A 19819-nucleotide genomic window follows, 5' to 3' on the forward strand; every position below is an offset into this window, starting at 1 on the left:
CATTCGACATGTAAAATCACAGTCTAATTTTGTAATTTTATTAATATTTTCATGTATTTTAAAAATACAGGAAAAGTCTGTAAAATATACAGTAAAAATTCTGTTAAATTACAGATTTTTTTTTACAGTGTGTTATTAGTAGCACCTGTGCTTCTCCTACTACGACAAGTTACAGTGTCTGCTGTGAAAAACACTCATGTCCACCTGCACTTTTGGATTTCAGTCATTTTTCCTGATTAGACCTCGAGACCAGACCATGATTGATTGACATCGAACCATCCTGCTAGTTTTATCACACCTGTCGCTGCAGCATACACATTTAGGTTTGTGATTAATGCAAGCAGTTTGTGACCTCACTTAATTCACAGCAAGGCTCCACATATCTTCAGTCTTATCTGAGGTTTAATCAGCCAGAATAACTGGAAACACCTGTGTGAGTGTGCAGGACCGTATTCAACTAATTTGGTTCATTAGGCTTCGGATCAGTGCGGGCATATATACACTGTGATTGAGTGACACCTCCCTGACTATTTAGGTAAAACAACTTACACCTTTATGATTTACAACACATAGCACACTTCAACATTTGCTGCAGTGATAAAAGTTAATTCAGTATTTCCCTTCAAGATGAGCCACAGTGATGATCTCATTAATGAGAGTAAAATAAATTCTTCAAACAGTCCGTCGACCAAAAATTCACTTTTCTTATAAACTCAAGACACTTTTAGCAATGTTTGGTAAAAATTTTGTTATCAACAACGTGGCAGTGACTACAGCTACAATATGCTGCCTTTGCTAAATTTGTCTAAATTAATCTAAATTTATTCTCCATATGACACAAAATATTCTCATATCAATATACTGCTTGTGTAAGTGACAATGTCTTCTAATGATATTGTATATATTGCCAATAATAATAATATTGTATGTTGATAATATTATATGTCAGTCTCTTACCACTAAGGAGGGGGAATATCACAAATATTCATTTCATCAGATTTCAGGCTTTTTTTTTTCCTTTTTTTTTTTTTACGACATTGAAGACCCATTTGGTGAATCTTGTTTTTCAAGGGAACAACTTCATGGTTTAAGTATTTAAATGTGCACACCTGATCTTTGTGTTAAGTGGCAGAGATCAGGTGTGCACACTCATTTCATCAAATTGAAAAGCTGTCATTTTAAGCAAACAGCCTCCACTGAATAGGTGCAGGTGCAAGTCCAGATGAAGAGTCTGGTAATTTCACCTATTTCTCTGTAGCAAAGCTCGTCTCTGTATGTTGTGTTAGAAATGTCTTTCTTTCTTTTATCAGTTCATGATGTGCGTGGCTGTGTGGAGGTAAATGTAATGTCACGTCAGTTATGTCCAGTCATTCCTCCACTGCTGTTCTGTGTCTACTGACGCTCAATCTCATTAATTACATTAATTACATTCAATCCTTATTTTTACCACTTTTTCACTCGATGTATTAACAAGGAGGAAATGCAATAAAGGGTGATTGACCTGTTTTGTTGTTGTTGTTCTTCTTATTATTATTATTTTGTTTTTGCATAGATAATGACTTTATATTTGCATCTGCCACTTCTCATTTAAATTCCACTAAATTTCCTTTCCAAAAGAAAGTAGCTGAAAGTGTGTGTGTGTGTGTGTGTGTGTGTGTGTGTGTGTGTGTGTGTGTGTGTGTGTGTGTGTGTGTGTGTGTGTGTGTGTGTGTGTGTGTGTGTGTGTGTGTGTGTGTGTGTGTGTGTGTGTGTGTGTGTGTGTGTGTTTGTGTGTGTCTGTGTGTGTGTGTGTGTGTGTGTGTGTGTGTAAAGAAGAGAGAAACTAATTAATTTATACAACATTTCATTTTAGGTGGGAAGCAACAATAAAAAAGCTGAAGCAGTGACTGGTCCTCCTTTAATTATGTATCATAAATGTTCAAATAGTGGCTGATTTAACTCAACTGAGAGAGGAAAGGCTATTATTAGAGGAGACAGGCCTTTATTTGTAATTTCCGCTGCATCATAAGTGTGTGTTTCACTAAATGTTTCAAAGAGGCCACCCTGTTGTTTGATCCTCTCTGTGCTGTGTTAGATTGCTGTTGTATTCAACTGTTTCTCTAGCGGTTCACGTCCGTAATCCTTTACCTCCACCAGGAGGCTTTTATTGTGAAGCAGCTGCAGGAAGTATTAGTTTTGTTAATTATAGTTTCTTCAACATTAGCTTAACGGCTTAAGAAAGAACGGCTTATTAAAATCCATCAGTGAATCTGAACAGTATTTCTGTTAAGTGCTGCTGTGACAGTCAGTGTCTTATAGCACAAGTAGTTAGTATTTCTTTGTGTTTTTGTACTTTACTCATCTGGCCTTTTATTTATTTGTGCAGACTGCACCCCGGGCTGTCATATGACACACAGACATTATTCAAATATCAGCTTTTATTTCAGTGTTATGGTAATCTTTTTACGCTCTCTTGGGAATATCTGCATGACAGTTTTTGACGGAATCATGCTCCAATTTGCATTTTCTTTTTCAAAATTTTGTAAATTTCTCTAAAATATATGCAACTTTAGTGTGGACATGACCGGCCATCCAGTCAGCTCTGACAATGGCAGCCCAGTTCGCAAGCTGTCCTGCCTGCAGACGCTCTTAGTGGTCAGCGATGGGCTGACTGCCAGGGACAGAACTGTCTTCCATGCCATTTGTTGTGTCTGACCTTTAAGATGATGAAGCGTAGGGAGAGTGACCCCTGGCAGGATTTGTTCAAAGAGCAACCTCTTGGTAATGGGGGGTCCAGAGCCTGGCAGCATGCTGGGGGATTGATCAGCCCCTTACTCAAAGGCCAAATACAGAAAGCCTAGCCAGAGGAGAAGGCCATGCCGGACGTGGAGCCATCCTCTGCTTTGAAGCCCTTTCCAATACCTCATCTGCTTCACTGCATGAATAAATATCTGTTAAAGCTGCTCTTCTGTCCTCTCCTCTCCTGGATGAGCTAACTGTGGCGCTGCTGCAGATGGAGAGATATGAGCGGAGGTCACAAAATCCTATCTCTTCTTTTTTACTCACTGTTTCACTCTTGTTCTTCTGCCTCTTCTTTCTTTTGCGGCTTGCTCGCTCTCTCCCAGCTTCTCGCGTGAGCACTTTCTGTGCTCCAGCGTTGTTGCACAGGATTAAATCCACTCATTTAGAGCTTGCATCGCCTCCACAGATGTCAGCTTTGAGATTGAAATGGGCTCCTCTTCTGCAAATAGGCTGAGTTAAAATTCAGAAAGGGGAAGAGAGAGAAACTAAACAGAGATGCAAAGTCTTTTCAGTTCCAGCCAGAGTGTGACATAACATGAGGGTGGTTGACAGAGGGCTTTAGGGACTGACTGACCACATGTTGCGTTATCAGCCATTTGGTCTGCAAATGTCTTGAATGTGTGTAAGATTTTTGTACATTAAAGGTCCTAAAGAAACAGTGATGAAATCCAGCTTGTCTCAGTGGCTTTTCAAAGAAATGGAACTGAAGGAGCAAGCAGAATAGTGACGGGGCTGGAGTCTGGGTGGTCGACCTCATGAGGGCTGAGCAGTCATCCTCAGTTGCAGACAGTCTCTTTACCTTTTATGTAGAACACCTCAGAGAGCCTCGAGGGACAGTAGATTTGTCATGATGTCTTCCAGTCGGCCTTTTGCGTTTTCTAGTATGAGCTCATGACCTGTCCTCTTCCTCAGGTGTTCGTTTGGACGAGCAACATAAAAGACAAACACGAATAAATGAGATGAATGACTTCAACAAAGACAGAAATCTGTGGAGCTTTCTCATCTATACTAATCACTGCCCAAAGGCATTGATGAAAGGATATTCTGAATTCACGAAGATGCTGCGCTGTGTTCAGTTTATCCTTTGATTATATCCCCAATTATAGTGCAAGTAAGCAATTAAGTGAAGCCTGGATGTTGTGAACAGATTCTGTCTGCAATTGAACTATACTGAGACTTAGAGTGTGTGTGTGTGTGTGTGTGAGTGTGTGTGTGTGTGTGTGTGTGTGTGTGTGTGTGTGTGTGTGTGTGTGTGTGTGTGTGTGTGTGTGTGTGTGTGTGTGTGTGTGTGTGTGTGTGTGAGAGAGAGAGAGAGACAGACATTTACTGAAACAGGGGTGTTGGTGAAGCCTGTCTTGATTGCAAGGGTCAATAGTATCAGAATGACATCATTGTGCACTGCTTGATGAGTCCATGATGTCATCGTTGAAGCACCTGTGTGTGTGTGTGTGTGTGTGTGTGTGTGTGTGTGAGTGCGTGTGTGAGTGCATGTGTTAGAGAGAGAGAGAGAGAAAACACTACTCTTCCTCGCTGTAACACCATAACAGCATCTGTAAAGTAAACACAAGTGGCAATTCCGCCTCTAAGCGTTTGGCTCACTCAATGAAAGCAATCTCTGCTAAATGGTAATGGGCCTCTGCAAAGTGGCATCATCAGTGTTCTTCATTTCAGATGAACTGCTACTGTGTCATGCCTTTAAATATACCCCCATGCTTAAATATTAATAACAATCTGGCCATACAGGCAGCGAGAGGCCTAATTCACTTAAATCAATTTCACTTTGCCTCCTCCTTGCAGGTAATTCAGTGCAGTAAAGCTTTGTTGTTTGCAGAAGATTATTTTGATTAAATGCTTTGAGTCTCTGAGTGAGTGAATTCCCCTGTAGCGGCTCTGGTGGGAGGTGTTGGCATCGACAACATCCTGCCTCTCTATTCTATTCACACCCAACGCTGTTCCCGTGTACGAACTTCTGAGTGATCAGCATCTCCATCTCTGTGCGTTCTCCTGCCACACATTATTCCCCTTTCTGATTCTCCACTTTCATCAGGAACGAGAAATGCTAATTAACTTGAATGAAATTGATATCTATATCAATAGGTCAGAAAACACAAAAGGTGCATATCTGTTTCATTCTTTCCCAGTCCCACGTTGCTTCACACCTCAAAAGAAATTCATCACAGTGACTCAAAGCCTTTTGGAACGACTCCTAGCCAACCCACCTCCCCCACCCCCACTCCCCGCCTCCTCCCTGCATCGGTTGTTACTATATGTGATAGAAATTGAGACATCTATTAAACTCAGCCTATTGCTCGACACAAAAGAGTCTGACATTCTTGAATGAAGAATCCCCTTGTGGTTCAGACCTTTGGATCTCATTACACCCATATTCCATTTGTACTAAAGAAATTCTATCAGTGTGAGCAATTATGTTCAGGTTAGTTTGGCGCAATTTTATAAGTCATATTCGAAGCACTCGTCTCCCCCTCAGTGCTGTTTACCTAACCCTGTTGTATTTGTCTCTGGCCTCTGCATCTGTACCTCCTCTCTGTGTATTCAGCATATGAGATGTGCTGCTGTAGTCGTCCACACAAATACAATACGTCTTCAGGCGAGGTAGCGTGGCACCATGAAGAGATGGAGGGATAACACTGGCTGAAGCGGAGGAGCAGGTTGTGTCTGTGTTGACCTCTCTTGGTTATCGCCTCTCTTCCTCTGTGTGTGTGTGTGTGTGTGTGTGTGTGTGTGTGTGTGTGTGTGTGTGTGTGTGTGTGTTCGTGTGTTCGTGTGTGTGTGTGTGTGTGTGTGTGGGAATGTATATTTGTGCTATGGATATTAGCCAGCAGAATTGGATTACCCCAGAAGAGAGAACATTAATTTTTCCATCACCTTATCATGGATAGAGGTCTCTTCATCGATTATGTTTGTGGCTCACATTAAGTTTTTTTTTCTGAGCCCTTCCAGCATGTACTGCAGGCTGGATGTCTCCATGGCTCCAGCTGGTTCCTGATAATTGAGACCTCATGGCCTAAGTAAGACAAGGTTCAGATTATATCAAGTCCAAACAGATTCTGTTCTGTTCCTGCAGTCCCCTGTTGACCGCTGCTGATCATTGAGTGGTCTGTGGTCCATCTGGGATTCTGTGGTTCCTCTGAAACGGTGGATCTATCCCAGTCAACACTGTTGGGAGATATGATTCATGGAGAGAGAAAGGAAAATAAGAACACAAAGAGAGAGTTGCAGTTTTTCCAAAATGGACTGAGTTCATCAGGAACCAGCCCAAGCTCTCGTGACCTGATTGCCACGCAAGACAAAAATAGTTTCTGCATTTGTCCCAGTAAAGTGTCAGTGTTGAGCCCTGCTTCACCAACTTGTGTTTCTGGAGCTCTGAATCTGAATCACAGGAACCATCACCTGACGTTTCTAGGCTACATGGAAAACCTGAAACCACACAGGTCTCCGTCTGTCTGTCTGATCACTGATGCAAAGACAGTAGGATGAAGTGGAGAATGAATCAGGGGATACTGTGATTAATCATTAACATCTGAGCCAGTGATGCTACTCCTCTCACATATGTAAACATACGTGCTGATCACAGTAAAGTGGCTTATCATATGGAGAGGTATGACTCTAAGAGATATGGACTGGAGCTTTGACCCAAACAGGTTTATGTATTTTACTCATTATAGCACTCCATTTAGCTAATGGCTGTATAGTTACTACTTACTTAGTTGTCTTGTTTGTCTCGTTTTCAGGTCCATTACTTAGAGTCAGCCTTTTCTTTTTTTTTTTGAATGATCAATCGTTTTATTGCTCCAACAGTTTGGAGCATGCAGCACAGAGCACACGGTGCTCAGGTGGGAACAGAGTCACAAACAGGTGGAAGGTTCATTCAAAATGTAAATAAATGATTCATTAAACACTCTTCAACCAGTAGATGTGTTTACATCGAATGTGTTAAAGCAGGAGTGTCTGTAACTCACTCTATAAATGAACAGCAGTGACTCTCACAGCGACTGTTATCCATAGCTGATGTTATATGAAAACCCTCTCCGTCATTTCATTAAATGGCTGCGGCAGCAATCGTCTGAAAGCAGCAGGACAGATATGCTGATAAATCTGCAGCCTCTGATTTGAGAAGTGCTCTGCCATTAAGCACAGCTGTCCACTGTGTTTACTTTGATTAAATCACGTGCGAAAGACACCGGGCTGCTAAAGAAACAACCACACACCTGAACACACGTCAGACCAGTTGGTTGTTTAAGCACAACACAGTGGATCACAGCAGCTAATCAGTCCTGCGTATCATTGTCTCCTTTCATATTTTCTTTTTGCCAAAAGTGTTTCATGTTTATTCTTAAAATGTGGCTGTGTCACCTCTCAAGATAATGATGTGACTATTTCCAAGGTGAGATACAGCAGAATTAAAACTTAAGGACTGCTGTAGTCACATAAACATCTTCATCAACTTTTTTATGAATAATTTCTATGGTCGTTGTACAGATTCAATAAAGAGCGACACCATCTGCCTTTGTGGTGCCGTCCGCTCTTTTCATCTTTCCATTTGTTGAGCTCTTGTTGTAGTGTTTCACAGCTGTGTCAGAGCCACGGGACCAGTGATGCGACTCACAATACAGTCCATGTATTCATCACTGCACCCTTCGGTCTATGTTCAGCTTCACTCAGCCCTCGTGCACTTGTGTTGCTGCACATCCATGAAGTAAAATAGCAGGTGAGGCCGGTGATGTTTGGTGGCCAAGCTCAGTTCACATATGGCCCATAGTGTTTTTTAGTTTGCTGGCTCCTCAGCTACTGTTCGCTGTTGGTGTGTTGGTGTCTTCCAGGTTGTCAGGTGTGATTTACCTGACTTCTTTGTCTTTTGTTATTTACCAAGTTTAGCTGCAACAAATAAGCAGCTGTTTGGAGGAAATTCCTTGAGGAAAGTGGCGACCCTTTTCTTCTTCTGCAGTTTTGGCAGTTTCCTGCTGCACTGTGCTGTTTACGATACAGCGCCACCCAATCAATGTGACTGCAGTTACAAATGACAAAACCCACTGAGTGCAACGCCTGTTGGAAAATAACCGGTCAGAATTTGTTGAGTTTGGAGGAATAATTGAACAAATAGGCCTTACGTTTCCACTTCCATTATTTTAAGTTAGGTGAAATTTTGAACAGAGAAATTTTACTTGTACTTGCATATACTGTTCGCTGTTGTACTTTTCTAATTTATTTACAGATGATATATTTATCTTTCTCACCTGTTGACTGCTGACACTGTGGTCAGGAGGCTGCTCAGTCTCCAGGTGAAGTCCTGCTTTACAAATGGACAGAGGGTAGTGCTCAGGTTTAACCTGCATCTCTTGACACAGACAGACTCGTGTGAACTGGGTAACAGAGGTAAATGTGCCTCATCACATTTTCTCTGCTGTAACAGCTACATGGAAACATGTTTGTTGTTTTGCCTCTTTTTAGTCTCACCTTTACCTTTGTGAATTTCAAAATATTCTGAATATCATTCAGATTTTTTTTTTAGACTTCTTTGTTTTAATCATCAAGTGCTCTTTTCAGCTGGCATACTGCTGGGTGCTAGTGAGCAAAAGGGTAGTTAGTCACTTTCTCTGTGGATAATTGCTTCCATTCAGTTGTTGCTAGAGGAGCCTTTATGATCATATAGGAGGAGAGAAATTCACACTTATGGGTACATTGTTTAGCAGTAATGAGGGTCTTTCTTGAGTAAGAGTGTTTGAAAGTAAAGAGAGGAGGTGGAGAGGGCCGCATTCATTTCACAGGTACACGCTCTGTGTTCCTTTTGAGATGCTGATAACCACTGCCCATTGCAGCAGGACGTGTGGCGACAGCCGACCATCATGTGTCGGAGTTAAGGCTTCAATAAATGTCTGTGATTAGAGCCTGAATAAAATCAATGACCTCACGAGTCCAGGTTACAGTCTTCATATGTAACACAAACGCTGTGATTTTGTGTGTTTGTGTGTGTTTGTATGGAGACGGGGTGTCTCTTTAAGTAGGACAGTAGAAATTGATGGCCAACTCTGAAAGCTGACCTACATAGAGGCTCAGACAAACTAGTTCCCTCAGCATGCATGCTGAGCCCAGTGGCTCTGCAGAAAGTGCCGAGGAAGCACGTTGTATGGTACTGTAAACATTTCATACACATATACAGCACATCATCCATTTGGAGCTCTCTCATCGGTGGGTAGTTACAAATATTGTCCCTATATATCACACTACCTTTGCACCACACGCTTTCCATAACCTGTTTTTCAGTGTAACACTTCCTGTTTTCTGTCCTCAGTTTGCAGAAATCTTTCATAATAGTTAATAATAATAATTTTGAAATAAAACTGATTGACTAGAACCTCAGAAAGGTCCAAACAAGTGGTTCTGACCTGATAAGTACAAACTCTCTGCAGCACCATGAAATGATAAAGGCCAAGCATGAAGAAAACAACAACCACAGTGAAATCTAATTCAATTCACAGTCGTTTCTGTCTAATTGTTCTCTGGGCTGATTCTTTATTTCATTGTGTTATTAAAAATTCCTGTGAGACATGTCCCAGTGATCAATAATGAGATGTCCTTTCCAATGCTGTCTAAACTCATTTAAAAGCCTGAGAGCTGCTGCTAAACAAGCAGAAAACACATGTGGGAAACCAGCTCTTCAACCAGCTCTCTCATACAGTCACCTACACACAATGTATGTGCTGGTCAGACTGAGCGTGGACATACTGCACACTATGCAGAACAAGTCCAGAGAGAACTGCTGCATTTACACACCTACAAAAAAGGTTTTGTTGTATTTGTCATTTTCTTTTTTTCCATCATCATTTTGTAAACCCTCAGAACCCAGATGAAAGATATTTGCTTCAACAAACTACCAACCTTTGCACTTCCCATCACAAATTGTCCTTTTTACATCAACAACCTCTGTGGAGCTGCAGCAGTGAAAACACAGCTAGCTGAGGCCTGTGGCTCATTAGATCCAGCAGATGAGTCAGACGCTCAGTACCTCGTAAATATAATACACATTAACATTATTGAATATGGCCTCAACATATAATTTGTCTTACTACATACCTGGACAATTATGTCATACTGCTTTTTTATTGCTACTTAAAATATATTGTTTTCAATTAGCCATACAAATCACATCTTTATGTTGTGGATCTGTTCAACATCCACAAAACACCAACACCAAAGCAAATTCCCTGTATGTTGAGAAAAAACCTACTTGACAATAAACCAGATTCTTTATAATGGCCTCGTCACTTCCACATTCAAGCATGTAACATGTCCTCATTGAAGGCAGGGTCCAAATTAATAAAAGATGCTGCATTTTGACATTATTGAGCCTTATTCAGGTTCTGCTTGTGGCTTCTGGTTCTAATGTATTTTATGTTTCTGATTCTTGGCAGAATATTTGAACAAGAAAAAAAAAATAAATAAGTTGAAAAAACAGTTTTATTTCCTGGAAGCAGCCATTTGTCATGATAACAAGATATTTCATCTCAAGCCACATCTCCTAGCACAATACAAACAACAGAATGTGTTTATGTTGTAAACCTGCTACTAAACCCACAAAAATCTTCTCTTCTGAATGCTTTGTGAAACAGTGCTCTCAGCTCACTGTACTTTACACTTCAGGGATTCATTTTACATCGTCTATCTTTTCCCCTCATCAACAGTCACATTTATTTATTTATATCAACTGTTGTCATGATTTGTGATCAGGGAATCTGGTCTGTCTCTGTCTATATGATCCACTAATGGACAAAACCTGTATTTGTGTTTGTCTCCTGGATAATTCAGTGTCAGATCTTGTTATCAAGGGCAAGTTGCATTTGCAGCAGGTGTGAAAGACGTGGATGATGCGTTGATCAAACATGTTACTGTTGAAATTGTATATTTCTCCTTCAGTTCATCCATCCATCCATTTTCTTCCGCTTATCCTCTAGTAGGGTCGTAGGGGGGCTGGAGCCTATCCCAGCATCTTTTCGGGCGAGAGGCGGGGTACGCCCTGGACAGGTCGCCAGTCCATCACAGGGCAAACACATAGAGACAGACAACCATTCACACTCACAGCCACACCTATGGTCAATTTAGAGTATCCAATTAACCTAGTCCCCATTTGCATGTCTTTGGACTGTGGGAGGAAGCCGGAGTACCCGGAGAGAACCCACACAGGCACAGGGAGAACATGCAAACTCCACACAGAAAGATCCTTCTTGCTGTGAAGCGACAGCGCTAACCACTGCACCAACGTGCAGCCTCCTTCAGTTCAATTAAATGTTATTTATATAGCATCAAATCAGGACATACATCATCTCAAGGCAGGACCAGGACCAGGACCAGGACCAGCTGTATATACTGTTGTATTCAGGCACCATCAGGCTGCTTGTTATAATGATTATGATAATAGTGATACTTGTCATGGTTACTATATCAGTGTGTTGATTCATTCACAAACAGTTTGAATCAAGTGTCTTCATAATAACATTAACACTGATTCTTCCGTCTCTAAAAATTAGCCTTTTTCTTCTCACAGTACTTCTCAGTTGTCTTTCGTCTGTGTGCCCTGTGCTGTTAGAAAGTTCCTGGTGTTAACTTTATTCAACAGGGGATTAACGCCCAGGGCTCTGGATCTCTAGTAATAGCAGACGGAAATACTGATCAAAGGCCTCTAACTGTGCCGTGGGTGTCCGGACTGCCTCTGTCTGCTTCTCTGCATTATGAGAAGATGGTGCTGGGAGGCTGGGGCACACACACAGACGTGCAGTGCAGGAACTTTCTGTAGACTGATTCCTGACTGGACAGACCAAGGCTTGATTGTGCATAATTAGAGCAGATAACTAATTCAGCAGAGGGAAGAATAGGAGGAGTAGTTGTAACTGAAGAGAAGTTAAGACCTAGGACGCAAACCTACATGAATGTGTGTGTCTGCGTGCGTGCGTGCGTGCGTGCGTGCGTGCGTGCGTGCGTGCGTGCGTGCGTGCGTGCGTGCGTGCGTGTGTATTGTGCATGGTAGGGGGGCTCCGTTCCCTTCACGCTGTGTACCACAGGACACGACTGACACTTCCTCCAGGTTGCCCCACTTCCTCCCCCGGTGTTGACAGAGCTGGAAGCAGCAGCAGGCTCTTCTCATTAGATGCAGTTTTGATCAGTAATACACTCCCTATTGTCAAAGCTTTAGATAGACATGGTTCTGGTTCTGTAGAAGCTGCAGTCTGTCTGAGCCACTAAAATATCAAAGCATATGATTATATTTTTATTATTACTTTTGGTAATTCAACAACACATACACACATACACACACACACACACACTCACACACATTTATATTTATAAATATGTGTGTATGTGTGCGTGTGTGTGTGTGTGTGTGATTTTATCCAACTGGTTTAAACAACAAAAATTTCTACACACACTCCTTTCTTAAATTCATTTCTGTTCCTGTTTGACATTGACACGGGAAGGTGCTGGAAAACAGCGTCAGGTCTCATTTACTTATTGCAGTATATTCAGCTGCAGTCATTAATGGTCCCACATCCACTTCTACTAGCTCATATTTTTTGACAAATAAAGACTAATAATGAAAATCTATTATTATATATAATTCAAATCCATGTTTTCCCTCATCAGTCTACACTCATTGCAACATAGGGACAAAATGAAAACAGAATTTTTGAACATTTTTGCAAATTTATTTTAAAAGGATTATGGTTATCTGCTTCAGGCAGAGTCTGCTTTCTTCACTGGAGCAACAGAAGCAGAGAAGCTGGAATGAGTGTGAAATAAAGAGCGAGTATGATGAAGCTGGTAAAAGGCCGTGAAACTGGGCTCCCTGCCGATTCTGTGGAGCAATGAGATGAGGCCAAGCCCAGCTCCGGCTAATAAGTGTGAGCAAGTGCAGCCACATGGCCTCGGCCACTAGCCACACAACACTTATTATCAGCCTTCATATCAGACATCCATGTGTTTCCATTTACAGGGTATTGTTCAAGCTGTGGGAAGCTTCTTCAGTGTGAGCATGCTGACACCTCTCTCCTTGTGTCTGTCAGTGCTGTCAGTATTTAATAGTCTTGTGGAGGTCAGCCTCTTGCCTTGTGTGGATAGTTGGAGGAGAAGGATACATGAGAATAATCTCGCTCTGCTGACATCCTGCAGAAGGAGGCTGGGAGACAGAAATGCTTCTGTTGGTGCTATTTTGTGGCCTGTAATTGTCTGTAAGGTCTGTAAAATAGGATAGTGGAGGGAAGGACTGCAGTGGTGGGCCAGAGGTTTGGACAGCCCACAGGGGACTGACCGAGGACGAGCTGAGCCAAGGAGACAAAAACAGGGAAGGTTGTTGTGGGGTTTTTGTGGATGTGTACCAGACACATTCCAAGAGCGGTTTACACCACAGCAAAATGTCTTTTTGTCCATTTAAACATCTCCAGTCATGGGTGGAAGGGCCCTGCTGGTGGTATATGTGCTGGTGTGGCTTGGCCCTGACCCCGTGGATATAATGGTGCACTGGAAAATGTCCTGTCAGTTGATGGAGGAGCTGCCTGTGGCAGCAGGAAGGAGTGTGGCGACAGGGGCCATGTGTGTTAACCTCTTTCCTTGTCACTTTTTCTGTCTTCCACTCCACCACCCGCCCCACCCCCCTCTCCTTTCATCTCCACCTTTTTCTTTTTCCCTTTACGCCCTCATTCCCCCCCAGAATCCTCTCCCTCTACCTACACTCACTGTGACAAATTACTCTTGGCGGTTGATTTGTTGGTTGTCAAAAGTGTTCCTTGCGCTGGCATGAAGGTGGGGTGAGCAGGAGAAGAGGGTGCATCCTCCCCCTCCTGTTCCTGCATGTCGTCACCACTGGTCCCCCCACCCCCCGCCTCCCTCCTCCTCACACATGTGTGATGTGCTCTCGCCAAAGCTCAGCGTTGAGACGTCTCAATGGAAATTGATATTGTGTCTCATAAGATCTCATTAGATTAGATGTGTGTCCGTGTTTAATGAGCTCACACGTTTGGTTTCCAACCGTCTCTTGACAAGAGGCTTTCTGATACGTTCTGGCTCGTGTCAGTAGAGGAAGAGGAGCTTGTTGTTTATGGAGGAGGAGCTGGAGGAGGAGCGGAGAAGACAAATGTGAATGAGAGATAAAGACTGTGACAGAAGTATAAATGTCAGTGTTTGTTATGAGCTGCCGAGCAGCAGCACAAACTGCTACTGACAAAGAAATCTGTATTTTTCTGGATGATCTGATGAATTAAAAGAATAAGCTGCTTAGGAGACTAATGTATTATAATACACTTCATTTTCTTCTGCATGGATGTGAATATGGAGATTTTTTCAGCTGCTAAATATTAACTATAACAGTAGGGGTTGGTGATATAGATCAAATATATGGTAGGGTATACATGACACGTGACTTTATATTGATATATCAGTATCATATGATCACTTAGATATACTGCTTATATTGAAACTGATGAGAATAGGATTATACAGTAATTTAAATAACATGACAAATAAATCATATTGATTCCTAAATGTAATCTAATACTGCCATGAAGCAGCTCTGCTCATTACACTATATATGAGGAACCTCTTGTGTCTGTACTCTCTATGCTTTAACATATACTTCGCAGGATGCTCAGCTCTTTTACCTTGAGATTAGTCCTGTGAAGTGTGAGATGACTGGAGGCTGAACACATGGATGTGTCTTTACGTGTATGAATGGGACACTATTGGACAAGATCAGTATGTTTCAGTTTCCACATTCAGCAGGTCACTGTTCTCACTGCATCATCTCACGCTCTGTCAAAATGAGTCGACGGTTGCTCTCTGTGGAGTGTGTGTCGGTCACATGGCTTGTTGTTCGGAGTGACCGCTGTTTAAGCTCAATCCGATGTGATTTTATTTCATCGACGGGTGTTTGCCATTTTGAAAAGAAACTCATCTCCTTTCACTCCCACTTGCTGCTTTATTCACTAACTGTTTCTCTTTTGTGCAGTTTCCCCTTTTGCAAAAGTAATAGAATATCAGTTTTCCTTTCAACCACAGCTTTACAGAAGCCAGATTGCTTTGTGCATCACCATCAAAACACAGAGGAGAGCATTGCAATCCACTTGTGTTCAGAAGTCTGAAACCATCTTGTTTCTCTGTCTTTGTATTAAAAGAGGGGTTAAGCTTTTATCCTATAAATATGGCATGAAAATCCCACTGTCAACGACACATTCATTCTAAGGCTTGCATTAACATAAAAACGAGGGCTTGTTATACAGTGAGATTTCAATAAAAAGAACACAAAATGCATTTAATGAAATTCAGATGCTGGGCCCCAGCTCCCTGAATCTCATTAAATGAGCTTTGTGCTGTTTTCCATCTTCTCTTTGTAGAAGAGGTCCTCGAGTGCCCTTAATAATGTGGCAGATTTCATCATATTCTTGATTTAAAGAGGACAATGTCTGTCTTGTTCACTTGTTCTTTTCCATGCCCAAGCCAATCTCCACAGATGTACTGTGAGTTTCAGGATCTGGCTCGTGATGATATTCCATCTTGTGGTGCATTTTCTTTTAGTTACTGAAGTTTTGTTCAGGTTCTCCACTAACTCGTAACTCATTGTGCCCCCCCCCCCCCTTCTCTGTTTCTCTCTGCATAGGATTTGGTTTCATAACTTTTGAGAGTGAAGACATCGTAGAGAAAGTCTGTGAAATTCATTTTCATGAAATCAATAACAAAATGGTAAGTCCACTCATTTTTTTTTTCAATTCCAGGTGGGCGTTGAAGGATTAATATTTGATTTCTTCTTTCCCCTAGTATTAATAGGGGAGTCGGTGTGTGTGTGTGTGTGTGGGTGTTCATGTTCATATGCACAAGCTAACACACACATACACACACACTCTGTGGGTCTCTGGGTCTCAGGGATGGGAAGGCAGTGGTGTGTACTGCCCACAAACCGTGAAATTGTGTGGCTGAGTTCTGCCTGTCAGGCTGAGGGACGGGAGACTGGAGCCTGTCCCTCTCTTTCTGAATCCCCTAACACACACACACACACACACACACACACACACACACACACACACACACACACATACACACAGGTGGAGATGTCCAGGGATGCAACAGGGAAGCTACTGGCAGAGGCAGAGTTCATTAGTCAGGGATTAACACCGTCCACAGAGTCCCACTGATACTTGTTTTACTTACACCAGTAATATGGTCATCTCACAGCACTACAGAGTTCAGTAGCAGTTTTCTAAGTCATCATGTCACCTATAATAATTGACAGGAACCGACCTTAGTGTGGCGAGTGTGACATTAGGTCCTCCTCCACCCGGTTCCACCCTGCAGGCCTCCTGAAGGATCCTGCATCATTTGAGCGGTTCTGTGGATTGTGATGGACTGCAGGGAATACTTGTCTTCCCGCCGTGCGGTGGGGCTCCGTCTCTCACTGTGCGTCTTTGCTCCCTCTCAGCATCTGCCTGAAACGGACTGACCGACTGGCCGTCTGACTGACAGGACCAGTGTAGTAGAACCATGTTCACCAGGGACCAGCCCAGGTCACATATGACTCCAGTATACATCCCTCCGTGTCTCTGCACTGCATCACAGTCGGTGCTCAGGACTGCAACCGAAAACTCCAGAGTGTGACAGAAATAAGTGTCTGTGTGTGGAAGATATTCTGTCACAATCAAATGTCTCAGATCCTTTGACACGTAGGCGTAGCAGTGTGTGAACACAAATATCACACATCAACATCAGGCATGAATGCACAGGCCAGAGCTTCTATTTATGCACACAAAGCAAAACAATATTTCAAACACTTTTCCACACATATTTTTGAACAATTTCTGTTACAAAAATATTTAATAAAACATTTGTTTACCAACAAATCTGACATCAAATCTCCCTCATCAACTTGGACCATGTAGAAAAATGGGCCTCATTTAAGTCCAACTCACAGCCAGGTTGTAAGAACTTCTAATTAACAGCAAACAGTGGTGATAATTATGAATGCAAATTTGTTTAATAAGTAGCTCAATATTGTAGTAACCATTATTAAATTTAAAATATTTTCTTCCTTTAAACAATTATAGCAGTAAATCAGGTTTGATCACAAAAAAATGAAATATTTGAATTATAAATTAAAAACAAAATAAAGTTATCTCTCTAAATTGTTGCTCAAACAAAACCCCAAAATAATTCTGTGTAACTTACAGAGCTCATTAAAGAAAGAAATGAGTTGAGATGAACTGGACAGGTGAAGCACTAACACAAAGACGAACCCACTTACTGTATATTGTATTGATTATTGAAATTAAATAAGACCACTTGACTTCCATTCCCTTTGCATATACAGGTTGAATTGTACCTCTGTTACAGAGCTGCAGGGATGATGTATGTTTGGTTCAGTCGTGAAGTTAGCTTCACCCTGGTTCCCTCCACAAACAGCCAATGGGATTTTAACATTGTCTTTTGGGTTATTAGAGAAAATAAACAACAGCTTCTGATCCTGACAGGTTTAATTCAGCAGGATCATCTTCACTAATGAACACCACTTTATGGTGTTTGAAGCTTCAAGACAATCAGCAGAAGTAAAGAGCTAATGTTAGGCTACAAACCAGAAACACCAGAGTCACATGACTTCAATGTCTCCACCACTAGACTTCAGCTTGTAGTTTGATTCAGCTCTGACCTCTTCTATAAAAGCCGTTCCTCTGACAGAGTTAGTGAAAGTTTGTATAAACACAACAAGGCTCTAAAGGTGGGCTGGTGAGTAGGTCTGTTTTCATGTTCCACATGATGACGCTTAACGTCTCCGACGACCTCTGTAGTCTCATTTAGACACTTGTCAGCAACCGAGACGTAAAAGCTTAAAGAAATCAGGACTGACTGGAGTATTTACTGACGTATTTTATGTTTTAGTGTCTTGTTGAGCACAGCCCTGATTTCAGTCATCGAACCAAAAACACATTTCAAACCCCCAGAGACTTCAGGACCAGGGAGTGATAAAATGCAACTAATGTCTGTGTTTCAGGATTCATTCCTGCTGCACTCTATTACTGCTTTACAATTGTAATGATTAATATTAGAGAGAGTAGAACTATAAAAAGAGTGGGAGAGAAAGATTGAAAAAATTTTAGGTCGTTTTTTTAATCCTCTCTTCTTATAAATTGCCATCACAGCAGTCAGTGGATACCTTTGACTGACAACAGTGCTGACAGTTATAGTTATTGACAGTTATAGTTATTGTGATCAGTAAACCTTTACTATTACAGGTCTGTGTAAAGTTTAAAATGAGAAGAGACCTCTGTGCTGGACTTGTGACCACACACCGCTGTGGTGTGCAGCACTCTTGTGCATTGTGACATGTTGCACTTCACAGGGTGTGGCCACAAAATGCATCAGCCACCACTGCAGGAATGCTACAGTTACTCATAAGAGAAAATGACACATGTGGAAACCATGTGACACATCTGGTCCTCGAAACCTTAACAGGAAGGATGAGGATGATTTGTGGGGCAGTACAGTGTGAAAACACAGAGCAAGCGCCAGTTTTCTGAGGCTTTTGTCACCTTTGTAGGGGTCCCTCCTGGCAACACCCTCTTTATTAATTGAGCTAGGATGCAGGAAATAAGTGTGTCCATCAGATCTTCTGCAAAGTGCTGACATCTGAGAATGTCGGCAAAAAGAAAAGAATGAAGAGTGTGTTAAGAGCATTTTTCAAAGACACTTCAGGTTGTACCTTTAGTCTTCTCGGCACAGAGGAGAGTACTGGTTATCCAGTGTCTGAAGCACCAGCACACAAAATAAAAAATGCCTCCTGTCTTCATCCTTATGAAGTACCATACAGAAATAGACCTCATCCATCCTCCCTGCGAGTGTTATCTAAGATGGTTCTTGAATAATTGATGCAGACAGAAATTCCACCCCACATGGGAGGGCTGTAGATGTACAGGGCACCCCACCTTCTCCTTGCCCGTCATCTGAAGGGCTGTGGCAGTGTAGTGGGTCAATGCCCACTCAGATGTGAGTGACGGGACCTTTTAGTGACTTGGTCAGTCACCCTGTGTTCATGTGCCACTGAGGCCTCACTCCCAGGAGCACTTCCTCTCTGTCACTGTGAGTTCTGCCTCATATATAATTAAAAACAGGGTGCTGCTTAGCAAGAAGCTCTCAACCTGCCCCACCAGCTGCACTGATTTCTTTGCTCTCACCTTTCCCGACTGCCCTGCTTGAGCAAACGCAGGATGTGATAAAAGTATGGATTATCCTCTCCAGGACAGAAACATCCTTTAGCCACAGCACCTTGTATTAAAAGCAGTAAATATTGTAGAGTAAAATTCAATAAGCATAAGATGGCTTGACGGTTTTCAAATACTTGAACAGTTTATCACACCCTCTGGTTTCCTCATATATACATATAATGTCTTTTTCATACACCAGCAAGACAGCACCTTAATACAGTGAAGGAGAAGCTGTGAGTTTTCTACGACAGGATACTGCCCATCACTCCTCACCCTGCTGTTATGCGTGCGCAGCTAATTCATAATAATACCTATCAAGTATTGGCTCTGATGAGCCAACAATGTGCCATTAAAATGGACTCACATTGGTTTTAGTCAAGCGCTTCAAGGTAATGTTCTTTAATGTGTCATTTTTAATATTCAGCAGTAGCAAATGATCACAACAGGAGGGAGGAATTTTCTGTAAGTCGTCAATTTCTCACTGTGTCTTCCTGACGTGACCGACCAATTACAGCGCTGAGGAGGAGACTCTGCAGTCACTGTGGGAGGAGACGAGCACAGGAAGGCGTTTATACATTAACCTTTAATATGTAGACACACACATGTACCCTGCACATTGTATCGACGATACATGTTGTTTAATAAAGGAGCGGGATGAACGTGTGATTTTTCTTTAACAATCATAATTAACTTTACTCATGTGTAACTTCTAAATCTAAAAAGGCCACAGAACATAATTTAGTATTTTTTGATTTACTTTTTAACAGTTCATTCATCTTTTTCTGCAGGGA

General features: G+C 41.9%; 1 protein-coding gene across 12 annotated transcripts in view; it reads left to right on the forward strand.

Annotated features, from left to right (window-relative positions):
- The window catches only part of LOC130182102 (RNA-binding protein Musashi homolog 2), a 223844-nt gene that overhangs the window by 150178 nt on the left and 53847 nt on the right, over positions 1 to 19819 (forward strand). For all 12 annotated transcript variants that reach the window (XM_056396698.1, XM_056396699.1, XM_056396697.1 and 9 more), the window contains one exon: positions 15440 to 15522. In XM_056396698.1, the coding sequence (XP_056252673.1) occupies positions 15440 to 15522 (83 nt within the window). The remainder of the gene's footprint in view (positions 1 to 15439; positions 15523 to 19819) is intronic.

Source organism: Seriola aureovittata, chromosome 15, assembly GCF_021018895.1.
Source record: "Seriola aureovittata isolate HTS-2021-v1 ecotype China chromosome 15, ASM2101889v1, whole genome shotgun sequence".
In the NCBI taxonomy this organism is placed as follows: Eukaryota; Metazoa; Chordata; class Actinopteri; order Carangiformes; family Carangidae; genus Seriola; species Seriola aureovittata.